The sequence below is a fragment of the Trachypithecus francoisi genome, unplaced genomic scaffold (genome assembly GCF_009764315.1).
Source record: "Trachypithecus francoisi isolate TF-2019V2 unplaced genomic scaffold, Tfra_2.0 Lachesis_group18, whole genome shotgun sequence".
NCBI classification, from domain to species: domain Eukaryota; kingdom Metazoa; phylum Chordata; class Mammalia; order Primates; family Cercopithecidae; genus Trachypithecus; species Trachypithecus francoisi.
In genome coordinates, this window is record NW_022681463.1 from 1951578 (window position 1) to 1968182 (window position 16605).

Below are 16605 nucleotides of genomic sequence, written 5' to 3' on the forward strand. Positions count from 1 at the left end.
TGCAGCCCGTGGAGGCGTCTGCTATGCGCTCTGTGAGAATGAGGGTGAGCAAGGCTGGTGGCGGCTTAGGACGCTCAAGAAGGTGGTTCTGTGGAACTCCTGAAAGGCCTTAGGACTCAGCGGTCGCAGATGCACATGGGAGAGTATGTGTCTTAATGCTCCTGCAGAATCATCCTCTGGTATTTTGGCATCAGCATGCTTTTTGATTTCCTGTCTGGAAGTTCTGGAAGCTGGCTCTGCTGTACATGGTTGGCATTTGGGTGAGGAATTGGTATGTATGAGGGGACATGGAACTTTGCCAGGAGCCCAGGAGACGTTTCCCTCAGGTTTTAGGCCAGAAGGGTCTATACCACTTCTGAGCTGCTGGTAAGGTTTTAGATCTTATGAAAATGAATTTTCCTAACTAATCATGTTTTCTTTACTGTGGCACTGGGGAAGCTTGGAGCCTGATTCCCAGCTCTTAACATGTGACAGGCACATCCTTGCACTGACGGCACCCTTTCCTCAACCATACCTTGTTATCCTTCTGTACACTTTCGTTATGTTGTAATTCATTCCATGTGTTTTTATAAGTTGTCTCATCTTTATTTGAACAAGATTGAGTATAAATCCTTTTGAGTAAAAAATTCCCCCCTTATATTATTGTGTAAAGCATTTTTGTAAAACATTAGCATCCAGTGGATTCTAGGGTCTGTTTGGATTTCAAGAAGTTAGTGAATCACTTTTTTTTCCAGTGTTGCTTTCATCAGGTTACTTTATTGATTGATTGATTGATTGAGATGGAGTCTCGCTCTGTCGCCCAGGCTGGAGTGCAGTGGCGTGATCTCAGCTCACTGCAGTCTCCACCTCCCAGGTTCAAGTGATTCTCCTGCCTCAGCCTCCCAAGTAGCTGGGACTATAGGCGCGTGCCACAACGCCCAGCTAATTTTTGTATTTTTAGTAGCGATGGGGTTTCGCCATGTTGGCCAGGATGGTCTTGAACTCCTGACCTCAAGTGATCCGCCTCAGCCTCCCAAAGTGCTGGGATTACATCATCAAGTTACTTTAGATAAGTGGAATCTCAGGCCTCCTATATCTGGAAGTGTCAAGATGCTACTTTGTTTCATTATATACTATATATAGTACAGCTGCTTGGCAGTGTTGTTATTTATTGCCTGCCCAGATCCTCTGTCCTATTTTTCATTTTATTTCTGTCTGGTATACAGAGGCATTCTTGTTATTAGCATTATTGTTTCTGTTTAATCATAACAGGCTTTTTTTGTGCCTGCTTGTGAAACTTTCATAAATTACTTTTAACACTATTCTTAGTTATTTGTGTACATTTTCATCAATGTGATTCTGCTGATTTAAACTGGGAAAAAATGTCTCCAAACTGCATGGCCTCTTTCCGTTCATTAAAGCCTGAAGTTTATTGAAACCAAAGAAGACCCTGCAGCTGGGGCCCCCGGTGACGCCATGAGGTCCTTGCCCTGTGTCCTCAGAGGCTAGGTGTGCATTACAGAGTTCCTGAGAGTTTTAGAAAAATCATAGTCACACTTCATGCAGAGTGAACTGGGTAGCGATCAGAATGTATTTTGTATAAGATGTTAATTCTCATCTTTCTGAAGCTTAGACTGCCTGTTTGTTACAGTATAGGTACTGTTGTTTCGGTTTTCGGAAGACTGTGCAGTCTTTTTAACTCATGACGAGCAAGGCTTTGTCTCTAATTCTGCCCAGTTAAAGTGCAGGCGTTAGGCTAGAGCTGGGACGAACCCGGAGCGGCTTCATTGGCTTTCCTACTTCTTTTGCATCCCAAAGCATAAGCTTAAATCGTCTCAGAAGGACAAGGTCCGCCAGTTTATGGCATGCACTCAGGCTGGCGAGAGAACTGCTATCTACTGCTTAACGCAGAATGAGTGGAGACTAGACGAGGCCACGGACAGCTTCTTCCAAAACCCAGACTCCTTCCACAGGGAGTCCATGCGGAACACTGTGGACAAGAAGAAGCTGGAGCAGCTGTACGGCAGGTACAAAGGTAAGAGGTGAGGGCAGCAAAGCTGGACGGATGTCGGCCTTCGTGAGCGGCCTGCGCACTGCACTTCCAGGGTTTTTTCTGGTGCCAGGGGCAATCTCCGGGCTGCTGCTGCTTCTCCTCCCCACATTCAGCTGCAGAATGCACTTTCTTCCGTTTCAATGGGGCTGGGACTGTGATTGGTGGGGGCGGGGAGGGCGAGAAAAGGGGAGTCAGCGATGGAGCAGGACCAGGCCTGTGCCTGCCTGTTCTGTGCAGTGTCTGACGCTGCACAGCCTGTCAGGGAACAGCTGCTGCTGGGAGGCTTGGTGTCTTGGTGTGAATATGTCTGTTAATACAGTATTTTTTTCAAGCACTTCTGTTTAGGCTGAAATATTGATGATGAGAAGGTTAAGAACAACACCAAATCATGAAGATGATCCTGAAGTGAGGGTAAACCTTAGTGTTTTCCTTGCCCGGGCAGTGGCGTGTCAGCACTGAAGTAGCTTCAGTGGTTCGAGAGGCTTTGGGAAAAGCTCTCAGCAAAGAAACCTTGTGTTTCAGATTGTGAGCAGTTGTGATTTTTATTGACATCAGTGCTTGGATGGGAGCTTTTCTTGTCAAAATGCAGCTGTGCCTTGAACTAAGACTGCTGTGATGAGCATATGCAGATCCACGCCCTCTGTGGGTTTTCTATTTCATCTTCAGTGCAGAGGGGGCGGCAGCCATCTAAGAGCTGACTTATTTTGCTTTTTCTTTCTACCAGTTTTTAAGGCTAAGTTTTCTAAAACTTTAAAACAAAACCAAGCCCTGACTCTCATTTAAACAAGTATTAGCCCAAATATACAATAATTTCCTTGGCTTTAAGTTCTTGTTTGTTTGTTTATTTGTTGGTGTATGTGTGTGAGTGTGTGACGGCGTCTCGCTCTGTCGCCAGGCTGGAGTGCAGTGGTATGATCTCGGCCCTCTGCATCCTCCGCCTCCCAAGTTCAAGCGATTCTCCTGCCTCAGCCTCCCAACTACAGGCGCCCACCACCACGCCCAGCTAATTTTTGTATTTTTAGTAGAGACGGGGTTTCACCATGTTGGCCAGGATGGTCTCCATCTCTTGACCTCATGATCCACCTGCCTTGGCCTCCCAAAGTGCTGGAATTACAGGCGTGAGCCACCATGCCTGGCCAAGTTCTTGTTTATTTATTATTTTCATTTTTTACTTTTTAAAATACTGTGTGTGTGCTTTAGTCTTTCTGTTTAGATCTGAAAAGTGAGTTGAAAATTGCTTTTAAAAATCTTGACTCAGAAACATAGTCAGTGATAAACAAACCGGATTTGTACTTATTGTAATTCCCAAAGAATGAAAATTGTTTTTAGCTACCCGGGAGGCTGAGGCAGGAGAATGGCGTAAACCCAGGAGGCGGAGCTTGCAGTGAGCTGAGATCCGGCCACTGCACTCCAGCCTGGGCGGCAGAGCAAGACGCCGTCTCAAAAAAAAAAGGCCGGGCGCGGTGGCTCAGGCCTGTAATCCCAGCACTTTGGGAGGCCGAGATGGGCGGATCACGAGGTCAGGAGATCGAGACCATCCTGACTGACACGGTGAAACCCCGTCTCTACTAAAAAATACAAAAAACTAGCCGGGCGAGGTGGCGGCGCCTGTAGTCCCAGCTACTCGGGAGGCTGAGGCAGGAGAATGGCGGGAACCCGGGAGGCGGAGCTTGCAGTGAGCTGAGATCCGGCCACTGCACTCCAGCCTGGGCAACAGAGAGAGACTCCGTCTCAAAAAAAAAAAAAAAAAGAAAAAGAAAATTGTTTTTAGTTAAGCATTAGTCTACGTCAAACATTTTTGGCTAAGTTAGTTTAGTTGTTGAGCTAATTTTGTAAGTCATATGCTGCTTTTTATGCAGATTTTCTTAAAGTTATTTATATACAGCTGCTTTTGAAAAAATACTTGTGTTTAAGTGGAAAATTGTGTCTTTAGGTGTTATTGAAGCTTCATCCCTTCATTATTATTTAACTTTATTCATGCAGTTATAGTCAAAGTGGAAACATGGCACAATCACTTTAGGCTCTAAAAATAAACATAGTTCTAAGACGGGTGACAAATATAACATTGGTTATTACGTTAACATATACAAATGAACAAGTACTTGCAAAATTACTTGAAATATTGAACATGGTTGTAATCAAATTTACTGAGATGGTTTATGAGGTCAGAGCATTGTAGATCAGTATTTCTATTCATGAAGTATAATATTAGGAGATGGAATTGAATAAGGTGATAAGTGGGGATTGTTTTTTTGCAGAACCTCTGTCCCATGGACTATGCTGAGGTTTTCTCCCTGACCTGAGAATAGAGTTAGAAGGATGTTTATGGTTTTCTTCATTTTTGTTACCATTTTTCTTTGTTAACTATATATATGTGGTAGTAAACTACTTAAATGACCAGAGTTAGATTTTGTGTGAAGGGGAAGAAAAGTTTATCATAGTTAATCTTTCTTTGAGCAAAGAAGCTAGAGGTTTTTTCTATTTTTACCTTCTAAACCAACAATTTACATATGCATTACGATAATATGATGTAATCTGTCTGAAATTACTAGCTTTAGTGAAGTGTTGCTGGGATGCCTTAAATATATTTTCCTGTTTGATTTTCTGATAAACAAATGCTAAGTTCTTTTAATTTTATTTATAAACTAGGAATAGGGAGTGGGGAACCTGAATTTCTAAGCTTTTAAATGTGGATACATAAGCGAAATGATTCTGAAAAATAGTTATTGTCCAGTACCATTAGAACTAGCAAATGAAATCACTTATAAAAAACATCAGTCATTCATTTACTTTGGCAGAGTTGTGATAAAAACCCAAGGTATTGTAAATACTTTATCAATACAGTATCTTTTATAGCAGTTTGCCTTAGGGTGAGCTAAATTTCTCTAAACTTGAATTTTTATTTCACTTTAGGGAAATTAAATTTTTCTTAGTGAACAGATCTTCTCAAAAAAAATTCAATGATTTTTTTTCCCTAAAACCCAGAAACCTAGATTTTAAAAATAGGACCATTTTCTGGATAAATTATTAGTTGCTCACTATTTCTTTCATGAGTAGTAGAAAACTGCAGCCTATTGATTGATGTATTGGAAACACGCTTGCTAGAACTATGTAGTATAATAGAATTTTAGGACTCAAACCTCCTATTTTAGAATTACTTTTCAAAATAGTATAACTTCCTTTACCCCTGATATTAACTACAGATCCACAAGATGAAAACAAAATTGGAATCGATGGGATTCAACAGTTTTGTGACGATCTGAGCCTAGACCCTGCCAGTATCAGTGTATTGGTCATAGCATGGAAGTTCAGGGCAGCAACTCAGTGTGAATTTAGCAGAAAGGAATTTCTAGATGGCATGACAGAACTCGGGTAAGTCAATTCTTCTTAGCTTAAATTTTTTCAGAAATGAAAATACTTTTAACATTAATTATTTTTCAGCAACCTCTACATATTAATTTCATATGTTTATTTTCTTTGTGTGTCTTAAAAATTTCTTACACATCTGCACTCTCTGCACTATTAAGCCTTTGGTTTCCTTTTAATTTTCAGTTTAAAGCTTTATTTCATTTCACATTTTGATTTTTTCATATTAACCCCTTTTGTAACTCATTTTTTTCTTTTTGAGTTTTTTTCTTTCCAATTTTGAATTGACAGTAAATACCAGGTTCAGTTCATTCATATTATTTCATAATACTGTATATTAAATGTAGAATTTATTATGCTGCGATGTTAAAAATTAAGATGTCATTTTGGTTTTTGCTTGTAATATTTTTCTATTCTACCTACAGGATTGGGATAAAGGCTTCATTAATAAGGTGTTTCTCACTTATCAGATAAGTTATGAAAGTAAATGAAAGGGCCTAATGTAACTGTCTCTTAATCATTAAGCTTATTGAACTACAGTCATGCACTGCATAGTGACATTTCGGTCAACAGTGGACTGCTTATACAACAGTGGTCCCGTAAGGTTAGAATGGGGCTAAAAAATTCCTGCATCCCAGCCATCATAATGTCATAGCTCAATACATTGCCTGTGTGTGGTGATGCTGTTACAAATCTGCTGCGCTGCCATTCGTATGAAAGTGTAGCACATCCAGTTATGTGCAGTATATAATACTTGATAATATAAATGATTATGTTGCCAGTTTATGCATTTACTCTACTTTTTATTGTTATTTTCTTTTTTTTTTTTTTGAGACGGAGTCTCGCTCTGTCGCCCAGGCTGGAATGCAGTGGCCGGATCTCAGCTCACTGCAAGCTCCGCCTCCCGGGTTCACGCCATTCTCCCACCTCAGCCTCCCGAGTAGCTGGGACTACAGGCGCCCGCCACCTCCCCCGGCTAGTGTTTTTTTTTTTTTTTTTTGTATTTTTAGTAGAGACGGGGTTTCACCGTGTTAGCCAGGATGGTCTCGATCTCCTGACCTCGTGATCCGCCCATCTCGGCCTCCCAAAGTGCTGGGATTACAGGCTTGAACCACCGCGCCCGGCCTATTGTTATTTTCGAGTGTACTCTTGTTTGTTTTTTGAGATGGAGTCTCATTCTGTCACCTATGCTGGAGTGCAGTGGCACGATCTCGGCTCACAGCAAACTCCGTCTCGTGGGTTCAAGCAATTCTCTTGCCTCAGTCTCCTGAGTAGCTGGGTTTGCAGGCGTCTGCCACCATGCCCAGCTAATTTTTGTATTTTTAGTAGAGACGGGATTTCACCATATTGGCCTGGCTGGTCTTGAACTCCCGACTTCAGGCGATCCACCTTGCCTCAGCCTCCCAAAGTCCTGGGATTACAGGTGGGAGCCACCATGTCTGGCCCAGATGGATGTTTAAATACCACCTGTTCATATTGTTTAAAATAGATACAACTAAAACAGCTTTGAGGCGTACAGGAACTCTGCAGATAAGGAGGGCCATTTTACGATGGTAAAGGGTTTATCTCACCAGGAAGGCAGTCGCACTTATGTGTTTATGTATTTATTCAAGAGTCCCAGAGTATTTAAAGCAAAAATAAGCAACTGCAAAGAGAAAGATGCAAATCCATGATCAAAGTGAGGAGTTTTCACACACATCGTAGTAACTAATAGAATGAGTAGATGAAAAATTAGTGAGGAAATAGAAGATTTGGACAGCACAAAAAATGGCCTAGGATAACGTTTAGAACGTTGCCTTCGATGTTGAAGAATACATATTCTTTTCAAAAGAAAACACAAAACAGCCTGGCAGGAGAGATACCATGATCATGAAGGTGGTTTTCCCAGGGCTGGGCTTATCCATTGCATTCCAGATGTGCTGATGCCTGTGATTTTCCCAAATGTGGGAAAGTGGGCTGCATAATTTGTGGTAGTGGGGGATTATGTTCGTGTTCTCTCCTGATGTTTAAAATTAAAAAAAAAAAAAAAACTTTATTAAAGGCACAGAACATTAATAAAAATTGACAATAAACTGGGCTATTAAATAAATTGCAATGATTTTCAGAGGTTTGAAATGATACAGAGTATGTCTTCTGACCACAGTACAGTTAAACTAGGAATATAACAAAAAGATAACTAGGTAGGATATGTGTGGATATTGCATACCTCTGAGTAACCCTTGGGATGAGAAAGAAGTTACAATGGAAATTAGAAAATATCTTGGATAGTGAAAATATAATATATGTAAGCTTGTAGAATTCAGCTTATTAAATGTATATTTTAGAAAGAAGGAAGGCCGGGCGCGGTGGCTCAAGCCTGTAATCCCAGCACTTTGGGAGGCCGAGGTGGGTGGATCACGAGGTCAGGAGATCGAGACCATCCTGGCTAACCCGGTGAAACCCCGTCTCTACTAAAAGATACAAAAAACTAGTGGCCGGGCGCGGTGGCTCAAGCCTGTAATCCCAGCACTTTGGGAGGCCGAGACGGGCGGATCACGAGGTCAGGAGATCGAGACCATCCTGGCTAATACGGTGAAACGCTGTCTCTACTTAAAAATACAAAAAACTAGCCGGGCGACGAGGCGGGCGCCTGTAGTCCCAGCTACTCAGGAGGCTGAGGCAGGAGAATGGCATAAATCCGGGAGGCGGAGCTTGCAGTGAGCTGAGATCCGGCCACTGCACTCCAGCCTGGGTGGCAGAGCAAGACTCCATCTCAAAAAAAAAAAAAAAAAACTAGCTGGGCGAGGTGGCGGGCGCCTGTAGTCCCAGCTGCTCGGGAGGCTGAGGCAGGAGAATGCCGTGAACCCGGGAGGCGGAGCTTGCAGTGAGCTGAGATCCGGCCACTGCACTCCAGCCTGGGCGACAGAGCGAGACTCTGTCTCAAAAAAAAAAAAAAAAGAAAGAAGGAAGGGCTGAAAATCAGTGAACAAAGCCTTCCATCTCAAGAAATAGAAAAAGAATATAGAAGAAAGGAATTAATATTTTTAAAGCAGCACTAATTTACAAGAATAATCAAATAGAAAAGAAGTTGTCATTAGGAAGGATCAATAAAGCCAGAAGCTTGTTATTTGAAAAGACTTGTAAATGTAGTAAATCATAAGTAACATACATAGATGAAAAAAGGGACAAGATGATAGGTGCAAGAAGCATTAAAAAAAAAAAGTCTGTTATGAAGAGCTTTATGCCAGTAAATTTGACAACCTATGTGAAAAATATAACTTACTAAAACTGACACATGAAGAAATAGAAAATCTTAATAGTTCTGTAACTCTTAAGAATTTGAGCCTGTAATTTAAAATCTTCTCAGAGACAACTCCCGTTTGGGATGACTTAATAGGCACATCCGACCAAACTGCTAATGAAAAGGAAAATCCCCAATTTTAAACATCTTCTTCCAGAGAATAGTAAAGGAAGAAAGAGTTCACAATTTGTTTTCAGGCCAGCACAAGCTGCATGACAAGACCAAGGAATAACATTTGAGAATGGAAAATTATAGGCCACTCTCAGTTATAAGAATCAGAAGATGCACTTTGGGAGGCCGAGATGGGCGGATCACGAGGTCAGGAGATCGAGACCATCCTGGCTAACAAGGTGAAACCCCGTCTCTACTAAAAAATACAAAAAACTAGCCGGGCGAGGTGGCGGGCGCCTATAGTCCCAGCTACTCGGGAGGCTGAGGCAGGAGAATGGCGTGAACCCGGGAGGCGGAGCTTGCAGTGAGCTGAGATCCGGGCACTGCACTCCAGCCTGGGCAACAGAGCGAGACTCCGTCTCAAAAAAAAAAAAAAAAAAAAAGAATCAGAAGATGCCTGAGATGATAAGATGCAAAAATCATACACACAGTATCAGGAAACTGACCAGTCATTAGCAAAAAATCCAAGACGATAAGCCCAGGATGATACATCATGACAAAGTTGGTTATATCCAGGAATGCAAGATCTGTTTGATGTTACAAAGTTAATCGGTATAATTAATTTACCACAGTTAACAACAGAAAAAAAAGGATCATCCCAGTGCATAAGATGGGTTTGATCAAATTCAGTGTTTCTTCATTTAAAAAAAAAAAAAAAACCTCATGGAAAACTTAAGAATAAGAGGGGCAGTTCTTAATCTGACCAAAAGGAAAAAATTCCTATGGCAAACATTATACTTACGGGAATTGTAAGCCACCTTCCCTTTGGGACGGAACAAAACCTGAATGACTATTTCTGTTCAGTATTAAACAGGAGATCACAGCTAGTCTAATCTATGGATAAAATATGTAAATCAGTAGTGACGTTAGCCACACTACAGGGTCCAAGGTCTGCAAATAAAATCCTGTTATATTTCAGGACACCAAGTACAACAATCAGCAAAACAGTAAATTTTAAAATATATGTCGTTTTTCAGTATCTTCAAAAATACAGAATACCTAGGAAAAATCGGATTAAAGATGTGTGATATTCCCATAGAGAAAATAATAACTCATTGAGAGACAGGAAAGAAGACCTGAATAAATGGAGAAATATACTTCATTCATAGGTTGGAACACAGTATTTTATCCTTGGGTTTTTATATTGAATGTGATCTCAGTTTGAAAATCCTAATAGATAGTGGGTTTATATATGTGTTATTTGACAAGCTGATTTGAAATTTCTATAAAAATGCGCAGCCAAAAAGCAGTTCTTGAAGAAAAAGAACAGGATGGGAAGATTTGCTCTGCCAGATAATCAGAACTTTACAGCTACGATAATGAAGACTACATGGCATCAAGTGCCAGATCAGATAAATAGACCAGAGACCAGTGGAACAGAATGAAGGGCTCAGAAAGAAGTCCGTGTATGTAGGGACTTCTGGTTTATGACAGAGCTAGACTTAAGTGGAGACAGACGTTTTTTCAATAAATGATACTGGGAGAATTAGCTAGTGTTTTGGGGAGAAATAAATCCTGATCTCTACCACATACCATATGTAAACATCAGTTTCAGATAGATGTAGATCTCAGTATGAAAGGCAAAAGCAAAAAGTCTGTAGAAAATAATATAGGAAAAGGTCTTTGTGACTGTGAAATAGGATAGTTTCTAAAACATCAACAAAAACAATAAATCACCGTAAAGAAAAATACTGATAGAGCATATTATAGTAAAAATAAGAACTTCTGATTAAGAAACATCAGGGTAGTAGAAAGGCAATGCTTGTTCTGTGTGAAAGTTCTTTAAAAATACCTGGCAAAGGCTTGTATCTTTAATATATAAAGAATTTCTACAAAGCAATAAGAAAAAGATGTTGAAAAACAAGCCAAAGATTTGACAAGCACTTTACAAAAGAGGATGCACAAGGGCCAGTTAAAAGTATAAGATGCTTAATCTCGTTCACTGGGGAAATGCAGGTGAAAACGTCAGTGAAATAGAACACCATCACAAACCACCCTCTAGGGGGCTAAAATAAGACACGATAGATGTGAGCGAAAATGCGTGGAGCGGGATCTCCAATGCACTGTTTCGACGTCAGTTACTAAATGGAAGGTACACAGACGCTGTGACCCTGCTGGCCACTCTGGAATATGCCTACGTGGTATGTTGTGATCTGCATAGAGAAGTGTTGACACCATTACTCCAAACTAGGAAACTAGAAACAGCCGGAATGTTCACCAACAGTAGCGTTTATGAATCATAAAATATGTATATAACAAGAATTCTATGTGGCAAAGAAAATGAACAGCTGGAGCCGTGCGTACCCACAGGAGCAAACCTCTCGGACATCACAAAGCCAGAGACAGCCAGATGTGAGGTGGTGCACACTGTGAGTTCCTGTTTACATCCAGCTAGAGGCACGCTGAAGGACTGCTCCGGTAGGTGGTGGGGCACAGTGGGCCTGGCCCAGAAGTCGGATTGTCCGTGCCTCCCTGGAGGGAAGAGGAGGCTGAAATGGCAAAGAGCCCTCAGCTGCCACCCACTCCCTTTTAAGAGCGTCACACTCTGTTGTGCCAACTGGGGTCCAGTGGGTTGCTGGGACTTCAGGCACATGCCACCATGCCTAGCTAGTTTTTATTTTTTGTGGAGACTGGGTCTCTGAGCTATGTCGTCCAGACTGGTCTCAAACTCCAGGCCTCAAGCGATCCTCCCTCCTCCACCTCTCAAAGCGCTGGGATTACAGGAATGAATTGCTGCACCTGGCCCAGCCGCCACCCTTGATGTGGATGGTGCTTACACTCACATTCACCTGCAGTGCAGTCATGCATCACTTAAGAGACAGGGACACGTTCTGAGAAGTGCATTGTTAGGAAATTTCATTGTGCAGACATCACAGAGTGTACTTACACAAACCGAGATGGTACAGCCCACTACACACCTAGTCTGTGGTACAGCCTGTTGTTCCTAGGCTACGAACCTGTTCAGCGGGTGACTATACTCAGTACCGTAGGCAGCTGTAACACAATGGTAAGTCTGTGTATCTAAACACACCTAAAGGTAGAAATGGTCATGCATTGTGCTAGACATTGCAGTGGCTCTGATGCCCTGAGGTGGCAGGAACCTCTAGGTGCCATTATGATTTTATGGGACCACTCTCACATCCACCTCCTGCTGTTGACCAGAACGGGACTGTGGCTACGCACAGGACTGAGTCCTACATTTGTGCTTTTCTGTGTTCGTCTTTATGGACTTTTCTAGCTGCTCTAAAGCTTTCTCCAATGTTCTTTCCTTACCTCTGCTCTACTTGGGTAAGTGGATAAGTGTTGCTTTTATTCTGTGCTTTGCTGTGCAGTCGGAATGAGAAAGATAGACTTTGTTTTACTGTTGTCGATTTCTGCCTTAAAGGCTGTTGACTGTTTTTAAAGGTTATTGACTTTTTGATGGAAAAAATCAATTTTAAAACAATATAGAGCTGTGTTTTACAATACCTGGATATTTTAAATCTAGCCTGCTGTAATGAAGAGATCCCTAAATATTTTAATGGATATTTTAAATCTAGCCTGCTGTAATGAAGAGATCCCTAAATAAGGTAGCTTAAGATTTATTTGAGTTTATTTTTCGCTTGTATGATGGGACAGAGGTAGCAGTGGCCCAGGCTGGCAGGGTGACTCCATTCTGCAAGTCACTGAGAAATAGGCTCTTTCCGTCTTTCTATTCCCTCGTCTCTGCCATCTTGTCACCTCATGCCCTGTCACCGCAGGGCAGGGGCCTCTCTCCATGGTCAGAGCTACCGAGTTAGACCACGCCCTTGTTCCAGTTCTCAGGAAGAGGGCAAAAGATGTTGTTTTGGGCTTTTCTTTTAATAATTTTATCGAGATCTAATTCACATACCATATTTTCTCTCATTTAAAGTCTACAACTCAGTGGTTTTAGTATATTCCCAGAGCTGGGCAGCCGCCACCAGTATCTGTCTTAGAGCATTTTGAATTCCTTTTAGCGAGGAAGACATTGCCCCCCTTCCCTTCTCTTACATGATCATTTAGAGCCTTAGGCCACGCCTAGGAAAAGAAGTTGGGAAATACGGTCTCCAGCTGGAGCCACGTGCCTGGCCACAGTTCCTGCATAGGGGACAAGAGGAGAGTCAACTAGGGTGGTACGTCTGCTGCAACACAAACCACTGTCTCTGTCATTGCAGGTGTGACAGCATGGAGAAGCTAAAGGCTCTTCTGCCAAGACTGGAGCAGGAGCTGAAGGACACAGCCAAATTTAAAGATTTTTATCAGTTTACCTTCACTTTCGCTAAGAACCCAGGGCAGAAAGGTTTAGGTGAGTATGAAATCCAAATATGTAAAATGCCAGATCATAATGAGATTATCTCATCAGTGGACATGAGCAACATGATTTCTGTATAGCCAACTAATGTTTTTGGGTTTTGGTTTCGTTTTTTTGAGATAGGGTCTCGTTCTGTCACCTAGGCTGGAGTGCAGTGGTACAGTCACAGCTCACTGTAGCCTCAATCTCCTGGGCTCAAGCAATCCTCCCACCTCAGTCTCCTGAGTAACTGGGACTCCAGGCGTCCACCACCACATCTGGCTATTTTCATTTTTGTTTTTTAATTTTTAATAAAGACAAGGTCTTGCCTTATTGCCTATGCTGGTCTCGAACTCCTGAGCTCAGGCATTCTTCCCACTTCAGAGTGTGTTGGGATGACAGGCATGAGCCACCGTGGCTGGCCCACCTGTAACATTACCACCCTCTTGGTTTCTTTTCTTCTCCGCACTTTGCTCTGTACGTAGGTAGATGAGTTTATAACACCATGTGCCTGAAAATCTCAGTTGATAGCGTCTCTCCACTTCTGGGTTTACATGTTTAAATTTTAAAATGTAAACTAATTTGTAAATGTCCTTTGTCAGCTCATAATTGTTCTCTCTGTGCCACGTAGACCCCAGCCTGCATACGAACAATTTAGCCCACTTTTGCATTTTATTTTAAAATATTGTAATCCATTTTTATGGATCATTAATATGGCCCATTTGCGTGGACAATAATAAATGTTTTTTTTACTTGAGGAGTCTGCATTCGCTTTAACTGTCATTCCTAACCCTAGAGCAGGGATTTGGGGACTGCAGTGAAAGTGGAGGTGGAGCTGGGTTGGGTGCTGGGAGGTATGCAGTGATCACCTGAGAGGCCAGTTGCACAGATGAACAGGCACAGGGTCAGAGACACAGGGCAGAAGGACAGGGAACACAGGCACGGGGGGACAGAGGGGCAGAGGCACAGGGGACAGGGATAGAGAGACGGGAAACGGAGGGGTAGAGGCACGGAGGACGGAGGGATAGTGAGATGGGGACAGAGGGACAGAGGCACGGGGGACAGAGGGACAGCCACAGCAGACAGAGGGATAGAGAGGGGGGGGACAGAGGTACGGAAGCAGAGGCGCCAGGGGAACACGGGCAGAGGCACGGCGGGGAGACACAGAGGGCTGGTGAGAGATACCAGGTGCTGAGATGCGTCTCGGCCCCACACTGTGGTTACTAAATTGCGGTGCCTGCTATGCAAGGCGCGTGGGGCCTGTTGGGCTCTCGCTTTGCCTCTTGGGTAACAGTAGCAGTGCCTGCTGCATCTTGGCTCGGGAGCCTGCCATGTGCAGCACCTAAGGACACCAGCAGTGCCGAGACCCCCAGCCTTGCTCAGGGCTGCGAAGCGATGAGAGCCTGTCCCGCCCTTTCTGTTTGTGAGCTGGGATGATCACAGAAGGAAGTCTTTCTGTCTCCTGGTGTTGGTGCCAGAGGTACAGGCTGCTCAGAAAGGCCAGATGACCTCTGGGGCGAGTGCGTTCCCTGCTTCCTTCGACCGAGGGTCAGTTTATTGTTCACGTCCCCGTGAACTCCTGGAGTGCTGTTGGTGTGCTCTGGTGGTGACAGCTCACTTCCTGTCTGCCCCGCAGGCTGTCCTGGGCTCGTCCAGTCGCCTTCTGCCCCAGACCTGGACCTGCTTTTTCTCCAAGAAGCCCTGATTTCTTTTAGTGGAAACTGGTTTCAGGCCGCGGCGGAGTCGCAGCTGGTGCTTGTTCAGAGCCGTCGTTTCTAAGCTTTTTATTTTTTTATTTTTTAAATTTTGGTTCATTTGGAAGTTTCTGAACCACAGTCAGGACTACAGATTATTTTTCCTACTTGAGCTTGTCTGTGTTACAGCTGTGTTTCCCTTCTGCTCTGGCCCTCCAGGGCGCAGGTGGAGGTAGCGTTAGAATATCCGCGGTGACGTGTTAGCCAGTCCCACATGGCACACACCACAGGCTCAGAGTGATGTGAATGTGTCTCCGCCGGTGGAACTGCTGTGAGTCGTGGAAAGGAAAAGGGGGTTATACACACCCCCCGTTTAAAACAATAGTTTGGCCCTGCCTTCGTTTTCCAAGCACACAGCCAGGCCTCCCCTGTCGTTCTGGGTGGTCCTCGCTCTGTTCCCCAGCAGCCCCTGCTCATCGCCAGGGCTTCTGCTGACGTCTCCCTGCTCACAGGTTTTGAAATTCGTTCTCCGGTGGATCCCCAGGAAGTGCTGCTGGGGACGGTGTTCCTGAGTCCTTGCGTGATGGGTACAGAATCCTGGCCTCCTTTTTGTTCCTTGGAATGTCTCGGGGTGTCGCTCACTTTCTTCTGGCGCAGATTGTTACTGTCAGACAGAATGATGATAAGCCGGTCTTCTTGGCCTTGTAAGTTGCTTAATGTTTTGCCTAAATACCCAAACAAAGGCCATTTTTTCTTTTGCTTTCAAGCCCAGTAATTTTACTAAAATGTGCCTGGGTGTTGTGGGTCGTCCATGGTCAGTGTTCTCATATGATGCTGAGTGTTTTCAGTAAGTACTTTCTAATCTTTTTTAATTTCAGGGAAAATGTTCTTGAATTATGGTTTTAAGCATTTGTTCTGTTCCTTGTATTTGGTTTTGGTCTCTCCGGAAACTCCAGTTACCCATTTAATTGGAGTCAGGTCCTCTGTAGAGTTGGGTCTTCTTTGGAGCTGGGTCCTCTGTGTGGTTGGGTCCCCTGTGGAGCTGGGTCCCCTGTGGAGTTGTGTCCCCTGTGGAGCTGGGTCCTCTGTGTGGTTGGGTCCCCTGTGGAGCTGGGTCCCCTGTGGAGTTAGGTCCCCTGTGGAGCTGGGTCCCCTGTGGAGTTGGGTCCCCTGTGTGGTTGGGTCCCCTGTGGGGCTGGGTCCCCTGTGTGGTTGGGTCCCCTGTGGAGCTGGGTCCCCTGTGTGGTTGGGTCCCCTGTGGAGCTAGGTCCCCTGTGGAGCTGGGTCCCCTGTGGAGTTAGGTCCCCTGTGGAGCTGGGTCCCCTGTGGAGCTGGGTCCCCTGTGGAGTTGGGTCCTCTGTGGAGTTAAGTCTTTGGCAGTGTGCGTTGCTTTCTCTCGGTCCTTTTAATCTGTACTTCATTTCTTTTTTCTTTTAAAAATGATCTTCCTTTTTCACCATCTTCTTCTCTGAAGATGGTGATGACCTGTCATGTGTCACATAATGGCAGCGATAGGTTCTGAGAAATGCATTGTTAGGCAGTCTCATCCTTGTGCGACGTCACAGGGTGCATGTTTGCAAAGCTGGGTGGCATCACCTATTGCATGCCTAACGGTATGGCACAGCCCATGGCTCCCAGGATACAAACCTGGACAGCGTGTGACTGTACGGAATACGGTAGGCAACCATAACACAGTGGTGAGGATTTGTGTATACAAACACTGAAGCATAGAAAAGGTGCAGTGAAAATGCACTTTTGCAGTCCTGTTGGA

The 16605-nt window shown here is 43.8% G+C and overlaps 1 protein-coding gene and 1 non-coding gene across 8 annotated transcripts in view; both read left to right on the forward strand.

Annotated features, from left to right (window-relative positions):
- The window catches only part of DCUN1D2 (defective in cullin neddylation 1 domain containing 2), a 42369-nt gene that overhangs the window by 4831 nt on the left and 20933 nt on the right, over positions 1 to 16605 (forward strand). For 4 of the 7 annotated variants that reach the window (XR_004428942.1, XM_033177153.1, XM_033177156.1 and 1 more), the window contains exons 2-4: positions 1798 to 2014; positions 5236 to 5404; positions 13025 to 13155. Coding sequence is in view for 6 of the 7 variants with exons in the window: in XM_033177153.1 (XP_033033044.1) it covers positions 1798 to 2014; positions 5236 to 5404; positions 13025 to 13155 (517 nt within the window). In the remaining variant the exon portion in view is untranslated. Of the gene's footprint in view, positions 1 to 1797; positions 2637 to 5235; positions 5405 to 13024; positions 13156 to 16605 lie in introns of those variants that run through there. The other 3 variants (XM_033177158.1, XM_033177152.1, XM_033177157.1) reach the window with 3 other exon arrangements.
- Positions 7237 to 7400, forward strand: LOC117063778. The gene has a single exon (XR_004429068.1). It is a non-coding gene; the product is annotated as a U1 spliceosomal RNA (small nuclear RNA).